Source organism: Balaenoptera musculus, chromosome 19 (assembly GCF_009873245.2).
Source record: "Balaenoptera musculus isolate JJ_BM4_2016_0621 chromosome 19, mBalMus1.pri.v3, whole genome shotgun sequence".
NCBI classification, from domain to species: Eukaryota; Metazoa; Chordata; class Mammalia; order Artiodactyla; family Balaenopteridae; genus Balaenoptera; species Balaenoptera musculus.
In genome coordinates this window covers 55,990,451-56,011,175 of record NC_045803.1, presented here as the reverse complement: position 1 = coordinate 56,011,175, position 20,725 = coordinate 55,990,451, and the positions used below count along the sequence as shown (strand labels likewise).

The window sequence follows — 20,725 nt, the reverse complement described above, 5'->3', positions numbered from 1 at the left end:
AGGGAGGGGACTATGGGGGAGGGGTGGGCAGCAAAGGCCCTGGGGGCTTAAAAGCAGGGAGGATGGCAGTGAATCGAGATAGAGACCAGCTTGGCCTCTGTGGGCAGATCTGGCTTCAGTTCTGCCCCCACTATCACTTGCTGTGTGACGTGGAGCAGGTTACTTCACCTCTCTGAGCCCCAGTTGCCAACTCAGTAACATGGGTTAATGGTGAGAGCACCTGATCGTGGGACTTTGGGGAGGCTAAGCTGGAAGTCATGGCCTTGGCTGACATGTTAGATAAACATCTGGCTGTGCCTCCCTCTTCCGACCTGCCGCAGGTTGCCAGCTCCTTGTTAAATGTGCCCCTAGTTCAGGAAGGCAATTGATGGTTTCACTCATAGAAAACTCTGCTTCTAGGCTAGGTGCGGCTTCAAGGCAAAAAAACTTACCGGAGAGGGAGTGAGGATGCAGGCAAAACCTTGTATCCGGATCTCAGAATACACGTGCCAACACCTGCATCAGTAGTTCAGAGAATGCCCTTTTCCCGTGTGTTTAATACATGATTAGTGCCCCTTTTAAATAATAAAACCTATAACATCGCCATCTGTGGGAAGCTTGAGGGAAAACGTGACCCTTGTCTAGTAGAAATTCTCTCCCAGAAACCAAGGAGTGACCAGGTCTTGGAGGGTCTACAATCCCATCCAGCAAAGTGGTGCCAGGAGCCATAGAAAGCAGGGCTTCAGTGCCTCCCAGGGGAAATTAAATCGAGGCAAGTCACGCTTCTCGTAGATGCATTCCAGCCGCACACAGCCTCACGGCAAAGTCGGAAGAGGAGCTGCGGCAGCCGCCTGGCAAGTACGAGTTGGGCATCAGCGCGGGGCATGTCCCCTCCCCGGGAGCCTGTTCTCTCTGTGACTGTGGCTGTTCAGATCCCACGCACTTTCCTGCTCCTTCCCTGCTCTCCGCCCACTGCTCCTGCCTCACCTGCTGGGACCCCGGGGGACTTCATGAGCTCCAGCATCCCTGATGGGGGCCAGGGCCATGGATGTCAGCACAGTCACAGGTCACCTCACTCCCTACACCACCCCTCCTTCCTAAGGTGCGTTTCTATTTCCCACAGACATCTTGTTAAAGACTCTAGGCTACAAGATAAATTTTTCAGATGTTACTGAACAAAACGGGGGTGGGTAGTAAATCCCAGTGAATAATGGAGCACTGACTGTTTGGGGGTATGGAGTGGCCAGTGAGGTTTTGAAAAGAATAATTAAAATAGAGCTCAGCTGAGTTAATCTTAGAGGCCAGTCTGCCCTGCCATTATCTTCAGCTGGAAAGATAAGTCACCCATCGCTGGTGCCCTGGGGTGTGGCCTTTGCCCCCTCGGCAGTCTGGAGACCGGGGTTACTTCAAGGTCTCTCCCAGACAGTGGGGGCCAGACCAAATGACCTCCCCAGATGGACCTCAACTCCTGCTCAGGCTGGGAACGGAAGGTTCGGGTCTCCCAGGGCTGCACAGACACAGCAGTAATGGGCAGTGTCCAGGGCCGAGTCCTGGGTCTATCTGTTAGTCAGCAGGACCCCAGGAACTTGGGAGAACCTGCCAGTGGGCTTCCCTTCTAGATCAGCATCATCCACTGTGGTAGCTATGGCCGTGTACCTGCAATGTGGCCAGTACTCCTGAGGGGCTGGATTTTAAATTTTATTTAACCGTATCTACTTTTAATTCATTTCAATTGAAAAAATGAAGCAGCCCAAAACAACTTGCTTCTTTTCATAGAGCTGCATTTCACCTTAACCATTCAAAAGTGAGCATGTGAATTGAGATGTGCTATAAGTGGCATATACAGGCTGGATTTTGAAGACTTAGTGTCGAAAGAGGGAAAGTATCTCATGAATAATTTTATGATGATATAAATTATTATATTTTAGATGTACTGAGTTAGATAAAATACACTGTTAGCGTCTCACCCATTTCTTTGCACCCTGTTGAAGCTGATACTAGAAATGCAGTCCTGGCTCCCCTTGGGGTTCTAGATAACTCGCAGACTCAGCAGTCAGAAGTGGAAACCCGAGGCCCCCAGATGGGTGCTGGCCCAGCGACACCCCTGTTGTTCGCAACCACCTACCTTCCCAGGCAGCTCCGGGGCTCGGTGGCGGGGCCTCGGCAGGGCGCGCCCCTCCTGGCTCCCCGTCAACATCCACAGGCAGCTCCTCCCGGAGACGCGACTCTTCTGACTTTTCTGGGAATAGCTCGTCCTTGGCCTCGAAGCTCTCCTTGACAGACAGCTCCGTCTTCTGCCACCTTTCTCTGTCCTCTGCAGGCGCTTCCTCCCCTTCCACACTGGCGCCCAGGTCCCCGGCACTGTCTGGCGTGAGCACCTCCCCTGAACAGAAGTCCACAGTGAGCTGGGAACATCCTGGGAGGACAAGGGGGACCTGCGGCGAACTGCCGGGATGGTCATCAGAGCGCTGTTTAGGTGCTAAATACACGGGCTGGAAGTCCACCGGGCGATGCCTAGCGCGTGCACTGCCAGCACAGGACACAGCCACTAGAAGGCTGTGCAGGGGGCTCTTAGGAGACGCAGGCTGAGGTATTTGGGGTTAAGGGCCACGATGTCTGCCTTTGCTTTCAAATGGCTCAGCAGAACAGGAAAGACTGTGTGCGTGTGTGCCCGTGTGTGCCAAAATATGAACAACCTTCCGATCTAAACAGACAATTCAGCTGTTCATTTTAACTATTCTTTAAGCTTTTCTTAAAACTTGAAAATATCAAAGTAAAAGTTGGGAAAAAGGGAAATAAAAACCATGCTACAGGGGAACGTCTATTTTATGGGACTATTATGCTGATTCAAAAGAGTAGGCAAAAAGCAATATAGCTATGCCAGGGGCTTCCCTGGTGGCACAGTGGTTAAGAATCCGCCTGCCAATGCAGGGGACACAGGTTCGAGCCCTGGTCTGGGAAGATCCCACATGCCACAGAGCAACAAAGCCCGTGTGCCACAGCTACTAAGCCTGTGCTCTAGAGCCTGCGAGCCACAACTACTGAGCCCATGCACCACAACTACTGAGCCTGCGCGCCTAGAGCCCGTGCTCCACTACAAGAGAAGCCACCGCAGTGAGAAGCCAGTGCACTGCAAAGAAGAGTAGCCCCTGCTCACCTCAACTAGAGAAAGCCTGCGTGCAGCAATGAAGACCCAATGTGGCCAAAAATAAATACATTAAATAAATTTATATATATAAAAAAGAAAGCAATATAGCTATGACATTTTTTTCTATTAAAAAAAAAATATGTGTTACATGCATGAGGAAAAGCCAGGAAATACCCGCACTGAATACTGAGCGGTTCTTGCTATGATACTGTTATTACTCTTGCCTTTCTATGTTTTCTATGTGTAGCGTATTCACATTTTGTAATTAGGTGAAAAACACTAAATGTCATTTAAAAGCACACATAGAGACTCTGGCTCTTCTACTGGGTGTAAGAGGAGGAAGGGGGTTCCTACTTAATAAGGTGCCCTGAGCACCGTCCTTGCATGAGGTCAAGGGCAGGTGGATCCGCAGGTACATGAACGAATGGTCCCCACCCCCCACCCCCAGTCCCCGAGATGAAAGACTGTGAGTTCAACAGCCCAGATTTTTAATCTAAACGGAGCTCGGGGTCCTCCTTGTGTCTCAAGCATGCACCTTGCTCTTGGCTTGCTTTCTGCCGTTTCCTCTCCTCAGCCTGGCGCTTGATTGCGGCTAAGGCCTCAATGCTGTCTGTGATCTTCTTCCGCTCTCTGCTCTCCCACTGCTGTCTCTCCTCCTTCTCAGCTGTGTACCCTCCTCGTGCCCAGGCCTCTGCACAAGCTCTGTTTAGGAGTATTAAAAACAAAAAACAAACAAGAACACCCCAGAAATCGGGGAGGTTTGAATTGTCACAGGTTCGAAGTAAATCCAAAACATATACTATCTGACCAAACTTGCTCATTTTCCCCAAAATCAAACTAAAGGCACAGGACATATGACTGCAAGGATACATATTAACACATGCACATTTTAATCTTTAAACTCTAATGGTTTGCAAAGCCTTCCAGATATGAGGCCAAGAGCACAAGTGACAAAAGAAAAAAATAGAGAAATTGGACTCCACCAAAATTAAAAATGTGTGTCATGCAAAGAATACTATAAATAAAAGGCAACCCACAGAATGGGTATGCAAATCATACACCTGATCGGGGGTTGTATCTAGAATATATAAAGACCTATTGCAACTCATTAATACAAAGATGACTTAAAAACGGGAAGAGGTTAAAAGAATGAGAAGACAAACTGAACTGGGAGAAAATATTTGCAAGAAAGATAACTGAAAAATGGCTTGTATCCAAAACGTACAAAGAACTATTAAAACTCAAAAATGAAAAAACACACATTTTAAAAAGTGGGCAAAAGAACTGGACACCTCACCAAAGAAGATAGGCAGGTGGCAAACAAGCTCATCATCATAGGACGTCAGGAAAGTGCAAATTAAACCAATGAGATGCCACTTGACACTCAATAGAACGGCTAAAATCCAGAACACTGACAACACCAAATGTTGGGAAAGATGTGCAGCGACAGGAACGCTCCTTCATTGCTGGTGGGAATGCAAAATGGCGCAGCCCCTTGGAAGACAGCCTGGCAATTACAAAGCAAACATAATCTTACATATAATCCAGCAATCGTGCTCCTAAGTATGTACTCAAATGAATTGAAAACAAATGTCCACACACAAAACCCTGCACACGAACATTGATAGCAGCACTGTTCACGACAGCCAAAAAGTGGAAGCAACCCAAATGTCCATCAACTGACAGATAAAGAAAATGTGGGCTGAGATAGCCTCATCCACCAGAGGGCAGACAGCAGAAGCAAGAAGAACTACAATCCTGCAGCCTGTGGAACAAAAACCACATTCACAGAAAGATAGACAAGATGAAAAGGCAGAGAGCTATATACCAGATGAAGGAACAAGAAAAAACCCCAGAAAAACAACTAAATGAAGTGGAGATAGGCAGCCTTCCAGAAAAAGAATTCAGAAAAATGATAGTGAACATGATCCAGGACCTCAGAAAAAGAATGGAGGCAAAGATCCAGCAGATGCAAGAAATGTTTAACAAAGACCTAGAATAATTAAAGAACAAAGACCTAGAATACTTAAAGAACAAACAAACTAAGATGAACAATACAATAACTGAAATGAAAAATAGAGTAGAAGGAATGAATAGCAGAATAACTGAGGCAGAAGAACGGATAAGTGACCTGGAAGACAGAATGGTGGAATTCACTGTCACAGAACACAATAAAGAAAAAAGAATGAAATGAAGACAGCCTAAGAGACCTCTGGGACAACATTAAATGCGCCAACATTCACATTATAGGGGTCGCAGAAGGAGAAGAGAGAGAGAAAGGACCCAAGGAAATATCTGAAGAGATTATAGTCGAAAACGTCCCTAAAATGGAAAAATAGTCACCCAAGTCCAGGAAGTGCAGAGAGTCCCAGGCAGGATAAACCCAAGGAGAAACATACTGAGACACACAGTAATCAAACTGACAAAAATTAAAGACAAAGAAAAATTATTAGAAGCAACAAGGGAAAAATGACAAATAACATACAAGGGAACTCCCATAAGGTTAACAGCTGATTTTGCAGCAGAAACTCTACAAGCCAGAAGGGAGTGGCATGATATATTTAAAGTGATGAAAGGGAAGAACCTACAACCAAGATTACTCTACCCAGCAAGCATCTCATTCAGATTCGATGGAGAAATCAAAAGCTTTACAGACAAGCAAAAGCTAAGAGAATTCAGCCCCACCAAACCAGCTCTACAACAAATGGTAAAGGAACTTCTCTAAGTGGGAAACACAACAGAAGAAAAGAACCTATAAAAACAAACCCAAAACAATTAAGAAAATGGTAATAGGAACATACATATCGATAATTACCTTAAATGTGAATGGATTAAATGCTTCAACCAAAAGACACAGGCTTGCTGAATGGATACAAAAACAAGACCCATATATTTGCTGTCTACAAGAGACCCATTTCAGACCTAGGGACACATACAGACTGAAAATGAGGGGATGGAAAAAGATAGTACATGCAAATGGAAATCAAGAGAAGGCTGGAGTAGCAATACTCACTTCAGATAAAATAGACTTTAAAGAATGTTACAAGAGACAAGGAAGGACACTATATAGTGATCAAGGGATCAACGCAAGAAGAAGATATAACAATTATATATGCACCCAACATAGGAGCACCTCAATGCATAAGGCAACTGCTAACAGCTTTAAAAGAGGAAATCGACAGTAACACACTAATAGTGGGGGACTTTAACACCTCACTTACACCAATGGACAGATCATCCTGACGGAAAATTAATAAGGAAACACAAGCTTTAAAAGACACAATAGACCAGATAGGTTTAATTGACATTTACAGGACATTCCATCGGGAAACAGCAGATTACACTTTCTTCTCAAGTGCACATGGAACATTCTCCAGGATAGATCACATCTTGGGTCACAAATCAAGCCTCAGTAAATTTAAGAAAATTGAAATCATATCAAGCATCTTTTCTGACCACAATGCTATGAGATTAGAAATGAATCACAGGGAAGAAAATGTAAAAAACGCAAACACATGGAGGCTAAACAATACGTTACTAAATAACGAAGAGATCACTGAAGAATCAAGAGGAAGGAAATCAAAAAAATACCTACAAACAAATGACAATGAAAACACGATGATCCAAAACCTATGGGATGCAGCAAAAGCCAGTTCTAAGAGGGAAGTTTTATAGCTACAAGCCTACCTCAAGAAAACAAGAAAAATCTCAAAACATCGAACCTATACCTAAGGAACTAGAGAAAGAAGAACAAACAAACCCATAGTTACTAGAAGGAAAGACATCATAAAGATCAGAGCAGAAAATAATGAAATAGAAACAAAGAAAACAATAGCAAAGATCAATGAAACTAAAAGCTGGTTCTTTGAGAAGATAAACAAATTGATAAACCATTAGCAGACTCATCAAGAAAAGAGGGAGAGGACCCAAATCAATAAAATTAGAAATGAAAAACGAGAAGTTTACAACAGACACCACAGAAATACAAAGCATCCTAAGAGACTACTACAAGCAACTGTATGCCAATAAAATGGACAGCCTGGAAGAAATGGACAAACTCTTAGAAAGGTATAACCTTCAAGACTGAACCAGGAAGAAATAGAAAATATGAACAGACCAATCACAAGTAATGAATTGAAACTGTGATTAAAATCTTCCAACAAACAAAAGTCCAGGACCAGATGGCTTCACAGGTGAATTCTATCAAACATTTAGAGAAGAGCTAACACCCATCCTTCTCAAACTCTTCCAAAAAATTGCAGAGGAAGGAACACTCCCAAACTCATTCTATGAGGCCACCATCACCCTGAAACCAAAACCAGACAAAGATACTACAAAAAAAAAAAAATTGCAGACCAATATCGCTGATGAATATAGATGCAAAAATCCTCAACAAAATACTAGCAAACAGAATCCAACAACACATTAAAAGGATCATACACCATGATCAAATGGGATTTATCCCAGGGATGCAAGGATTCTTCAATATATGCAAATCAATCAATGTGATACACCATATTAACAAATTGAAGAAGAAAAACCATATGATCATCTCAATAGATGCAGAAAAAGCTTCTGACAAAATTCAACACCCATTTATGATAAAAACTCTCCAGAAAGTGGGCACAGAGGGAACCTACCTCAACATAATAAAGGCCATATATGACAAACCCACAGCAAACATCATTCCTCAATGGTGAAAAACTGAAAGCATTTCTTCTAAGATCAGGAACAAGACAAGGATGTCCACTCTCACCACTGTTATTCAACATAGTTTTGGAAGTCCTAGCCACGGCAATCAGAGAGAAAAAGAAATAAAAGGAATACAAATTGGAAAAGAAGAAGTAAAACTGTCACTGTTGCAGATGACGTGATATTATACATAGAGAATCCGAAGATGCCACCAGAAAACTACTAGAGCTAATCAATGAATTTGGTAAAGTTGCAGGATACAAAATTAATGCACAGAAATCTCTTGCATTCCTATACACTAATGATGAAAAATCTGAAGAGAAACTAAGGAAACATTCCCATTTACCACTGCAACATAAAGAATAAAATACCTAGGAATAACCTACCTAGGGAGACAAAAGCCCTGTATGCAGAAAACTATAAGACACTGATGAAAGAAATTAAAGATGATACCAACAGATGGAGAGATATACCATGTTCTTGGATTGGAAGAATCAATATTGTGAAAATGACTATACTACCCAAAGCAATCTACAGATTCAATGCAATCCCTATCAAATTACCAATGGCATTTTTTACAGAACTAGAACAAAAATCTAAAATTTGTATGGAGACATAAAAGATCCCGAATAGCCAAAGCAGTCTTGAGGGGAAAAAACGGAGCAGGAGGAATCAGACTACCTGACTTCAGACTATACTACAAAGCTACAGTAATCAAGACAATATGGTACTGGCACAAAAACAGAAATATAGATCAATGGAACAAGATAGAAAGCCCAGAGATAAACCCATGCACCTATGGTCAACTAATCTATGACAAAGGAGGCAAGTATATACAGTGGAGAAAAGACAGTCTCTTCAATAAGTGGTGCTGGGAAAACTGGACAGCTACATGGAAAAGAATGAAATTAGAACACTCCCTAACACCATACACAAAAATAAACTCAAAATGGATTTGGACCTAAATGTAAGACCAGACACTGTAAAAATCTTAGAGGAAAACATAGGAATAACACTCTTTGACATAAATCACAGCAAGATCTTTTTGATCCACCTCCTAGAGTAATGGAAATAAAAACAAAATAAACAAATGGGACCTAATGAAACTTAAAAGCTTTTGCACAGCAAAGGAAACTATAAACAAGACGAAAAGACAATCTCGGAATGGGAGAAAACATTTGCAAACGAATCAACGGACAAAGGATTAATCTCCAAAATATATAAACAGCTCATGCAGCTCAATATTAAAAAAACAAACAACCCAATCCAAAGATGGGCAGAAGATCTTAATAGACATTTCTCCAAAGAAGACATAGAGATGGCCAAGAAGCACATGAAAAGCTGCTCAACATCACTACTTATTAGAGAAATGCAAATCAAAACTACAATGAGGTATCACCTCACACCAGTTACAATGGGCTTCATCAGAAAATCTACAAACAACAAATGCTGGAGAGGGTGTGGAGAAAAGGGAACCCTCTTGCACTGTTGGTGGGAATGTAAATTGATACAGCCACTATGGAGAACAGTATGGAGGTTCCTTAAAAAACTAAAAATAGAATTACCATATGACCCAGCAATTCCACTACAGGGCATATACCCAGAGAAAACCATAATTCAAAAAGACACATGCACCCCAATGTTCATTGCAGCACTATTTACAATAGCCAGGTCATGGAAGCAACCTAAATGCCCATCGACAGACGAATGGAATTGTGGTACATATATACAATGGAATATGACTCAGCCATAAAAAGGAATGAAATTGGGTTATTTGTTGAGACGTGGATGGAGCTAGAGGCTGTCATACAGAGTGAAGTCAGTCAGAAAGAGAAAAACAAATATCGTGTATTAACGCATATATGTGGAATCTAGAAAAACGGTACAGATGAACCGGTTTGCAAAGCAGAAATAGAGACACAGATGTAGAGAACAAACATATGGACACCAAGGGGGGAAAGCCAGGGGGTGGTGGTGGCGTGATGAATTGGGAGATTGGGATTGACATATACACACTAATATGTATAAAATGGATAAGTAATAAGAGCCTGCTGTATAAAAAAAAACAAAAAAAAATGTGGGCTTTCCAAATGGAATATTATTTCACAGCATTATTTTGGAAGTATTTACTGACACAGGCTGCAATGTGGGTGAACCTTTAAAATATGCTCAGTGAAAGAAGCCATTCACAAAAGACCACATATCGTATGATTCCATTTATAGGAAATGCCCAGAATAGGCAAATCCAGAGACATAGAGAGTAGATTTGTGATTGCCAGGGGCTGGCAGAGCGGGGTTGTGGAGTGACTGCTAATAAGTAAGGGTTACTTTTTGAGGTGATAAAAATATTCTAAAATTGATTGTGGGGTGTGGTTGGACAACTCTATGAACATACTAAAAACCACTGAATTGTACACTTGAAATGGGTGAACTGTTCTAGAGGCTGGGGATACAGCAGGTAACATAAGAGATGACATCGCTTGCTCTGTTAGAGCTGCCCTTTTATGGGGAAACAAGTATGTCAGAGGTGGATGTGTCTTGAGAAATCAGGCTGAAGAGACAGCAGGTGGAAGTGGCAAAGGTGCTACTTAGATAGGTGGTCACTCATGGAGCTCTTCAGAAGATGACAGGTGAGCAGACACCTGCAAACACCTGTGAAGAGCATCCCAGGTGGAGAGAATATCAAGGGCCCAGTGTGGAACAGCTAGAGAGTGCTGGAATGAGGCTTCAAACCCAGGTGAACCCAACTCCTGAAGAGAAGTCATGCTGCACCGTCCAGGGCGGGGGTCCCCCTGCTGAGGGCCCAGCTCAGGTCCCTGTTTACACTTTCCTGCTGGGCGGCACTGCCGCAGTGTGGGGACTCACAATCCTCTGGGACAGCCGCTCCCGCTGGTTCCCTCCTCCTACCAGCTGGTACCTGCTTAAGTCCCACGTGATACTAACAGATACTCACAAGGACCCCACGGTCAGTATTGTCCCCACTTTCTGGATGAGGAACCTGAAGTTGGGGAGGTTGGCGCTCAGCTACGGGCACAGGACCCGCAGCTGCAGAGCTGGGCTTGGAGGTCCACCCGCAGGCCCCGCCCGCCCGCTTTCCCCCTGAACATCCAGGGCTCAGTGCTGGGGAAACGGATGCATCTCAGCCCAACTGCCCAGAAGCAGGGATCCTGGTTCTCTTACCTGGTCCAAGTGGAGGCTCCTCATTCCGATTGAAATCTGTGTTAGTTTGACTAAAATTTGTGAGTTCAAAAACATACTACCAGCTACGTTTCTTTTTAAGTGTTGGAAAATTCAGATTTGCACTTCCCTTCAGGCCATCCCAGTTACTGAGGTTTTATTCTAAGCTGGAATGAATGAATAGTGGCCTCAATCAAAAAGTAAATTAAGGGAATTTCCTGGAAGTCCAGTGGTTAGGACTCTGTGCTTTCACTGCCGAGGGCGAGGGTTTGATCTCTGGTCAGGGAACTAAGATCCCACAAGCCACGAGGCGTGGCCAAAAAGAAAAAAAAAGGTAAATTAAAAACCCAGATAAAAGCAGTGATGATACACATGGCAGTCCTGGGTTCAATATTCTTGATATGCAAAGAGCTCTTATGAATCAGTAAGAAAAAGCATCCCCACAAAAGGAAACTGGGAAGAAATCATGAATGCAATACTCATAGAGAAGGAAACATAAATGCCTGACAAAGGTAGTAAAAATGACCAACTTCATCAGTTACCCAAAAATGCAAATTTAAAACGAGGTACTGGGACTTCCCTGATGGCGCAGTGGTTAAGAATCTGCCTGCCAATGCAGGGGACACGGGTTCGAGCCCTGGACAGGGAAGATCCCACGTGCCGCAGAGCAACTAAGCTCATGCACCACAACTACTGAGCCTGCGCTCTAGAGCCCGCGAGCCACAACTACTGAGCCCATGTGCCACAACTACTGAAGCCCTTGTGCCCTAGAGCCCGTGCTCTGCAACAAGAGAAGACACTGCAATGAGAAGCCCGCACACCGCAATGAAGAGTAGCCCCTGCTCACCGCAACTAGAGAAAGCCCGCACGCAGCAACAAAGACCCAATGCAGCCAAAAAATAAATAAATGAATAAAAATTAAATAAATAAAACGAGGTACCACCTTCACTCATCAATTGGCCTGGCAAAGATTTTTTTTTTTTTTTTTTACATGGCTGTGTCTGGGGAAGTTATAAGTTGATACAAACATTCTAGAAAGCAATTAGAAAATTTTTAAAAACACTTTTTAAAAGTCTCAAACCACAGTCTTTAATCCAATAATACAACTCAGGGTTCCATCCTAAGGAAATAACCGGCCACGAGATCAGAGACTTATATAGAAGGATAATTATCAAGGGATTATGAAAAATCTATGAATAAGTGCTCAAAGACAGAATTTCCTATTATAAACAATCATGTAAGCCATTAAACCTATTTCACTGGAATATTTAATGATGTGTGGAAATGCTCAAAAATCAGAAATTTTTAAAAGTTTAATATTGAGCATGCTCAACTATTACCTATTAAGTATGATCAAAAGGCTTTTCGTTTCCTTACCTGTCCTTTGGAAAAACTGGTCTATCATCCAGGTATGTTAAACGTTTTAGTCGAACAGTGACTGTCCTTCGATAATTAGGGATGTTCCTGATCACTGGGTTTCCCATCAAATTCAGTACACGCTGGAAGCACACAGGCAGAACCACATTAATCACTGAAAAATGGATGCGATTAAAACAGTTAATATGTGCAGTGCTCTGAAAATAAATAAACAGGGAGTGTCGACATCAAATCATGAAGACGGTATCAGAGAAGGCAGAGGCTTTCTTTGTTTCTGCACCATCAGAACTGTCCCGAGAATTGGGCAGCCCTTTCTTCTATTACACTTGAACTTCAGATCCTAACTCTCATCGTCCTTCCAGAACAATATTGGAAAACACTTCCTGAGGCCTTTACCCAAGGGCAGTGATTGCATTAGTTTTGTTCGCCCAATCTCTTTTACTGAAATTAATCTCCAATTGATCGTTTTCTGTCCTTCCCAGCCAGGACCCATTTTAAGAAAATGTACACAGCAGCTAGACAGATAAGAAGTGGTGACTGAGGGGATAGGATGCAAAGTGCCTGCTTATCTACTGCCAGGCTTATAGGTCTCCTGGATGTCAAGTTGGGACCAGGAAAGGGAAAGTGACACAGCAGTGCCAGTGTGCTGTCCCCCCTGCCTTTAGATACTGTCACCTCCCCTCCTGCCGATGAAACTCAAGGTGAATGGTCAAGGTGACATGTGGGTGAAACATTTAACATCGGTTTGCCTGAACTGGCGAAATGTTTTTCATATCTAAAGTGATTTTTCTTGTTCAGGAAAATAAATATACTGGTTCAAGTGACCTGTTCTGTGGGGCTGAGTGGGGGGAGCACTGTGCCCCAGGGGCAGGGACTAAAGGGCTGCGTGTGTATGGAGAATGTAAAAGCCATCACAAAACAACCATGAGGCAGACTGTTCTTGTTATGGGTTGAATTGCGTCCCCCCAGCAAACTCATATGCTGAAGTCCTAACCCCCAGCGCCTCAGAATGTGACTGTATTTGGAGACAGGGTCTTTGAAGAGGTGATTAAGATTAAATGATGTCATTAGGGTGGGGCATGATCCAATAGGTCCTTGTAAGAAGAGGAGATTAGGACACAGAGACACACACCGAGAAGGCCATATGAGGACCCAGGGAGAAGACGGCCGTCTACATGCCAAGGAGAGAGGCCTCAGGAGAAACCAACCCTGCTGACACCTTGATCTCGGACTTCTAGCCTTCAGAATCATGAGAAAATAAATTTCTGTTGTTTAAGCCACTCAGTCTGGTACTTTGTTATGGCAGCCAGGCCAAAAAAAGGTATTATAATACAGCTTTATATTATCACCATATACTGGTGATAATATAAATTCTAAATTAGTCTTTGGTGACAGTCTGCTCTACAGATTGTTCTTGAACTATGATTTGCTTACTGTTTTTCTTTAAATGGACTCACTTTTTCCTTCTTATCCATACCCTAAGCACTAAACAGTGAACTCAAGTTTTTTGTGTGCTATTTGGAATATTTTTTCCTAGTTCACATGACAACACATATACACTAAAAAGCAAGGAAGTCGTCAAAGGCTGCTGGAGTTGAGTCCAAAGGACACAGGAGCCGCCTGGAGGGGTTGCAACAGGCCAGAAGATGGACCATTCAATCACCCCAAATTAAAATGACAGCAAGGGTGAAGTCATATCAAATACTGTATCTGTAAATCTTTGTGTTCACGATGAAAACGTGAACCTTTAGAGGTTCAACCTCATTGTCACCTTTAGAGGTTCCTACATTCTTGACTCATTTCTCTGAAAAGGAATACATAAAAAAAAAAAAACCAACAAGCATTTATCCTAGCTTTTTCTTTCTTTTTTAAAAAATATTTATTTATTTATTTGGTTGCACTGGGTCTTAGTTGTGGCAGGTGGGCTCCTTAGTTGCGGCTCACGGGCTCCTTAGTTGCAGCTCACTGGCTCCTTAGCTGCAGCATGTGAACTCTTAGTTGCGGCATGCATGTGGGATCCAGTTCCCTGACCAGGGATCAAACCCAGGCCCCCTGCATTGGGAGCATGGAGTCTTACCCACTGCGCCACCAGGGAAGTCCCTATCCCAGCCTTTTCTATATGCACTTTATATTAGGGAGGCATGAATTGATGAGCAAAACTGCTCTTTGTGGAAGCATTCCAGCTAATAGGTGCAGAAGGAATAAGACACTTAGAATATGGTCACTGTGTGACCCCTAATGAAATCACACATGGAGGCAACGTGCATCGGGAGCTGCAGGAACTATCAGGGGAAGGGTTGATGAGGGACTTCATGAAGGCTGGATCTGATTGACAGCAGCCAAACCCACGAATCAAGCTTAAAGTTACAAAAAGAGAGGCAACCAGACTTACAGGTGCCCTGATTGATGCAACAGCAAACCTCAAAGTTATATTCTGAGCCTGGATCTGATCAGGTCTCTGGCTCCATCATCATCATTTTACAAGAGATACTGGGGACAGCAGAACACGTTAAACCACACCATGAGGATGCAGTCAACTGAATCCAGGAAGTGGCTGACAGCCAGAGGAGGGACCTGGTTTCCTCAACAGATTTATGGGGGGGGGGTGGGGGGGTGGGGGAAAACAGCCAAGGGGAGACTGTGATAGATCAAGAGATTTGAGAGATGCATAATCCAAATATGATGTGTGGATCTGGTTTGGATTTGCAAAACCCAACAGTCAAAGCACATTTTTGAGACAAATGGGGAACACTGAATATGGACTGGTTATTAACTGTCATTCTGATAATATTTTAGATATAATAATAGTATTGTGATGATGCTTTTAAAAAGTCCTTATCTGTCAAGAATACACACTGAAATATTTGTGGGTGAAACGATACGGCACCTGGCATTTCAAACACTCCAGCTAAAAATACAGAGAGGGGAAAAAAAGTGTGATGCGTGTTAAGAAAGCAGGGAGAAAGGAAGGGGGAAGGGAGGGAGGGGAAAGAGAAAACAGATTTGCTGTCTACAGAACACAAGATAACGCAAGTTGTGTGCGTGTGTGTGTTTTACCAAGTCAGGCATGCTCTCGAGAATGCTCAGGATCTCTGGGTCACTCAGCTTGTTGTGGGAAAGGTCAAGGACACAGAGTTTCAAACACTCCTTGAGATGCTGAACGTCTTCCACGGTCTCTAAGTGGTTGTGGGCCATCTGGAGCGTGTTGAGGACCGGCAGGCAGGCTGGAAGGGGAGGTCGGCAGAAGTAAGCGACACGGGTGGAAAAGAATGTTAAGAACCTCCGCTAGGAAACGGTGGTGGACGCGGGGGCCTAGAGAACGCCCCCCCCCCGCCCCGCCACGGCAGGGCCTTCTTACAGAGGTTTTCAATGGTCTTGATGTAATTGTTGCTGATATTGAGAGCATCCAGTTTCTGCAGAGGTTCTAGGTTCTCGATCTTATGGAGCAAGTTCACTTGCAAGAAGAGGCATCGCAGTTCCGTTTGGGCCTCTAGGTTCTCGATTTTCTGTATTCCGTTGCACTCCAGCCAGAGACAACGCAGCCCTGTGTACTCTTCCAAGTTCTCGATGCGGTCAAAGCCTAGTGGGGAGGAAGGGGGAGTTGGTTAAGCTTCTACGCACTCAGAGGCACAGGGGTCACCCTCTTTTTTGCCTATCTGCCCAGCATCCATACGTCCTTCCTCAGTTACACCACTGCCTCTTTGGAGGGACATCCCTGTCCTGATACTACCCCATGGCTCTCTGCAGGGAGCTGGTCACGCTTAGCCAAGTGGAGCCAACCTTCATGAATCCTGGGGAGCTTTGCTGGCTCCATTGGAAAGCGGTAACTTTCTGCTAGAATTGCCAGCCTGGTAGGGTAGAGCCTAACACTGAAGCAGCCACCTTCCCTTCTCGCCTGGGAGTCGGGGGAAGTGAGGGGTGACCTGTCTGAAATGAATGAGCACAAGGGAAAGCAGGGCCAAGGAAAGGGGAGAAACAGCCTCGTGAAGATACGCGGTGAGCACCAGGATCCAGCTGTACCTGAAGCCAGTCCTAACTTCGGGTCTGGTTTTACGGTATTTTTCAGTTTTATGAGCCACATTTAAGGTGAGGAAAACAAACATTTTTGTTTCCTTGAGTGACTCTTTATAGATTTGTAATTCACGGTGCACCTGCTATTACCAAAACTTTTTCAAAGTCATTTGTTTTGTTGCCTGAAAAGTTTTAATCAAAAGTTTTTATTAAAAAAGGGTAATAGCAACGGTGAGGCAGAACCACCCAGCTAAGTCATTCCCAGATTCCTGACCCTCAGAAACAGTACCAAATAATGATAACTTTTTTAAGTTGGTAAGTTTGGGGATAATTTGTTAGGCAGCAGTAGATAATACAGGCCTATCTCTCTCCTAATTCTTCTACCTCTCTAATTCTTTCTACTTGGTCTAACCCACTGGGTCTTCTTCTTCTTCCCACCTCTTAAATATTGGTCCTCTGGGGTCTGCCCTCCTAAGTCATCTTATCACTGTTACACCTAGACGTTGGGTGGAGGGTTTTGGAGGGGGCAACGTGGAGGTGAGGAGACCAGTTAGGGGTCGTTCCACACCTTTAAAGTAGTTTTGCTGCTGAGAGCCCTCTGTGAATCTCCCTGAACCTTCTCACAGTGGCCGCCCTATCCCCCAGACGCCAAAAGCATCTTACCATATCCGTCTCTGTATCTTCAGCACTTGCCGGGCACACAGAAGGCTCTCAGTAAACATTTACTGAACAAATGAACATAAAGATGGTCTGATGAAGCAGGGTGGCCATCCCAAATTCAGCACAAGGTTGGGAGTTATCATTCTGCTTCCTCATTGCTGGAATAGCCCCGTCTATGAACCTGAACTTAAGTTTATGTGTGATACTGGACACCGACACAGTCCTTCACAACTTAACCCTCCCAAGCCCAAAGTATTACAAGTAGCTACTGGTTCGAAAGAGTATGAGTCCTTTAGCAAATATAAATAAAAGATACCAATGTGTTTCCCTTGAACCCATATTAACTCCAGTCACGTAAGACTTTTTCTTCAAGAAATATTATTGCTTTTCCATGCATCTCCACTAAACTCTGAAATTTCTACTTAAATATAAGTTAAGAACACCAGATGATCCCTGCAAGTAATTCTTAACACCACTAGAGTCTTTCCACCTGACATGAGGTAGCTCCTCCACCAGCCCCTTACCTTTATAGTGTAAATACAGCGTATCGTTCAGTGCTGGGGTAATATAAAGCTTGTGCTTCTTGCACAGTTTTTGCAGAAAATTTTTAGTCATTCTGTTGAATGAAAATCATGAACAAGAAATTTATTTCAATTTGTCAGCTGTAAAATATATCCCATAAATTCTTTGCCACACCCATTCCATCCACAAATTCCACAATATTCTATATGCCCAATGACTTTGTTCATAGCTTTCAAGGCCTCATCCAATATTGTGACTTTCAGCCTTCTCAAAAACTGCAAAGTGTGTTCTAATAGAAATAACTTTGTGTCATCAAGAACTACTCATGTTTCTGTCTCTCCAGGTCCAGCATTAACGTTGTATAGATCGTGGTTAGTTATGCCACAGAGCAACGCCATCCTGACTCTGTGACTAATCCTCAGACATGGGACCGACTATTTAATCTCTATGAGCCTCAATTTCCTTATCTGGACAAAGGGGTGATTATCACATCCACCTTAGTGGGTAAAAGCGTGCTGTGACTGGCAACAGCACACCCACGTACCTGGGGCCACGATCTTCTTTGTCATCTCTTTGGTGTGCTAAGCGACCATCTGACCAGCTATCACCACTGTGTTTCTGCTTGCTGAGGTAGGAAGTGTCCGAAGGACCCATGCATGTTTCCTTAGGATCATTAATTTCTGTAAAATAAGAGATTGGTTCTATAGAGATCGAGAAATGTATAAAAAATGTCCCCCAATTTCAACTTGATGAATAACTGTCCGCTTTTAGCATGGAACCGGTACTCTTTAAATGTATCACAGTGATTTTTAAAGCACTGATAAGGACTATGAAAATTTCACTTCTAGGCAGATCTTTGATAAAACCTCTTGTACAGCTGGACACGGAGACGTGTGCAAAGATATTCACTTCTGCGTTACTTCTAACAGCCAAAACCTATTAACAATGCAAATGTTCATCCATAGGGAGTGGTTAAATAAAGCAACAGATTATTGTTCTGCCTTGGAATTGAATGCACTGGAGCTATGTCAATCAATATGGATAATTCGCAGAAACACATATGGAGTGAAAAAAGTTTCATAATAAGCACAGGATATCATTTACATAAATCAAACCCACACAAACCTATGCTATGCATTGTTTAAGGACACATTTTAGATAGATAGATAGATAGGTAGATAGATAGGGAGAGAGACAGACGAGATTGAAAGAACCCACACAAAATTCTGGAGGCGGGGAGAAAGTAATGGGACTAGGAATAGAGGTGGGGTAGGGCAAAACACATCAAACTTATCTGAAATGTTTTATTTCTTTAAAAAAAGACTTCAGGTACATATGATTAAAATGCTAATCATTTTCAATTCTTGGTGGCGATACATGGGTGTTTGTTATAATGTTCTCTGTTCTTTTTAAAAAGTTCTCAAAAGAGGAGGGAGGACCAAGATAGAGGTAGGGGATTAAGAAATATAAACTACCATCTATAAAATAAATAAGCTACAAGGATGTATATTGTACAGCATAGGGAATACAGCCAATATTTTATAGTAACTGTAAATGGGCATATAATCTATAAAAATTTTGAATCATTATGTTGTACACCTAAACTAATATAACATTATAAGTCAACTATACTTCAATTCAAAAAAAGCTCTCAAAAAACACACAAGAAGAAACAAAAATGATGGGAATATCTTTGGTAGAAAGAAAATGAACACGTTCAAATGCACTTACTTTTTTTTAAAGGTCAATCAAAATTGGCTGATTCAAATGCACTTAATCTTAAGGGCTGTTTGCTGCTGCTCTCTGGGTGTCCCTGTGGACTACCGAATGAGATTCAACACTCCGTGTGTGGGACTGTATCTTATAATTTCCCATTTCCCACTGCATACAATGCCCAGCCACAAGAGGCACGAGATAAAGGTTTGTGGAAGAAAGACTAGGTGCTCAATATACATAATAATTGATTGGTTATATTAATAACAAGAACTACCATTTATTACTGGCCCAATGTATGCCAGACACTCTAATTACAGCTATCTCGCTTGCAAAACAGGAGAGTGCCCTATAGAGAGCTTAAGCTCTGGGCATACAGCCATAAAGCCGGCAAGTTGCAGAGGGGTAGTGTGAACCCAGCAGGAGGGGCTTCAAACCTGTGTCTGTGCACAGAGCAACATGGCTTCCCTACAGCAACTCTCACAGGGCTTGCCTGGACAGTCAATGCTCAAGATATATTTGTTGGCTGGGTTCAAAAAATGAGACACAAATCAAGTAGTTTCTTTACCAGTCCCTAAAAAGTTTCCCTTACAGTCCAAGCCAAGCAGGAGCGGAGGCTGTTTTCTAAGCCCATTCCGGAAAACTTTGTTGAGGAGTCACGTCAGAAGCACCAGCTTGTCATTCACTCTGTCTACCACAGATCAGGCACTGGACCGGCCACTGCCAGTTCAATCAGGATGTCCTGCCCTGACATAGCTTGCCGTCTAGAGGGGGAGAGAGCCTTTGATCTTACATGGTGCCGGCAATAAAGGGAAACATTCAAAACATTAAAAAGTTGGGCGGTGGGGAGAATGGTGTGTTCAGTGAGGGCTTGGGCTCTGGAGTCAGACTGTCCAGGCGTGAGTCTGTTCTGTCATTGACTGGCTGAAGGTAATCTGTTTGGAGCAAGTTCTATAACCTCTTTAAGTTCCAGGTTCCTCATCTGTATGAAACGGGGAGAGGAGTGCCTACCGCAGAGCGAGGGTGTATGGCTCGAAGGCAGTGAGCGCACGGCACGCATCGTTTAGTAAGTGTGGGTCGCCATTATTATTATTATTATTACTGCTGGCTGTGAAGACTAGGTGTGTGGTGCCGGGGCGCAGCCCGTCGCCCCCCTCGCCTCCCTGGGGCGGCTGTCGGCACCTTCCTTGCGGCCCCCTTGGCCTGCGTTCGCGTGGTCACCCGCCGACTCCTCCATGGCTGGCTCCAAGCCCGGCTCCCGCGCGCAGTCCTGCTCCGCTCCCCCGTCCGCCACGGGCCCCGAGGCCTCGCGGTGCATGTTTATTCCGGAAACACTGAACACCCCGTAGCAGTGGGGAAGCCCGGTTGTGTGGGATCACTACGTCCTCCAGCCCGCCAGGCCCCTCTGCGTCTGCGTCTGCGTCGTTGGCAGCCCTACGCTTCCCT

General features: G+C 43.7%; 1 protein-coding gene and 1 long non-coding RNA gene across 3 annotated transcripts in view; one reads left to right on the top strand and one right to left on the bottom strand.

The window, feature by feature from the left end:
* LOC118885304 overlaps window positions 1-2,386 on the top strand; it is a 6,250-nt gene extending 3,864 nt beyond the window's left edge. The window contains exons 3-4 of the long non-coding RNA XR_005017481.1: window positions 642-1,081; window positions 2,300-2,386. This is a non-coding gene — a long non-coding RNA (uncharacterized LOC118885304). The remainder of the gene's footprint in view (window positions 1-641; window positions 1,082-2,299) is intronic.
* The window catches only part of DNAAF1 (dynein axonemal assembly factor 1), a 27,254-nt gene extending 6,529 nt beyond the window's left edge, over window positions 1-20,725 (bottom strand). Inside the window, exons 1-8 of one of the 2 annotated variants that reach the window (XM_036833907.1) lie at window positions 20,462-20,725; window positions 18,111-18,246; window positions 17,569-17,660; window positions 15,732-15,953; window positions 15,431-15,597; window positions 12,374-12,495; window positions 3,663-3,829; window positions 2,105-2,362 (exon numbers count right to left, since the gene is read on the bottom strand). In XM_036833907.1, the coding sequence (XP_036689802.1) occupies window positions 2,105-2,362; window positions 3,663-3,829; window positions 12,374-12,495; window positions 15,431-15,597; window positions 15,732-15,953; window positions 17,569-17,660; window positions 18,111-18,246; window positions 20,462-20,597 (1,300 nt within the window). In that variant the 5' untranslated portion in view covers window positions 20,598-20,725. The remainder of the gene's footprint in view (window positions 1-2,104; window positions 2,363-3,662; window positions 3,830-12,373; window positions 12,496-15,430; window positions 15,598-15,731; window positions 15,954-17,568; window positions 17,661-18,110; window positions 18,247-20,461) is intronic. The other variant, XM_036833906.1, reaches the window with a different exon arrangement.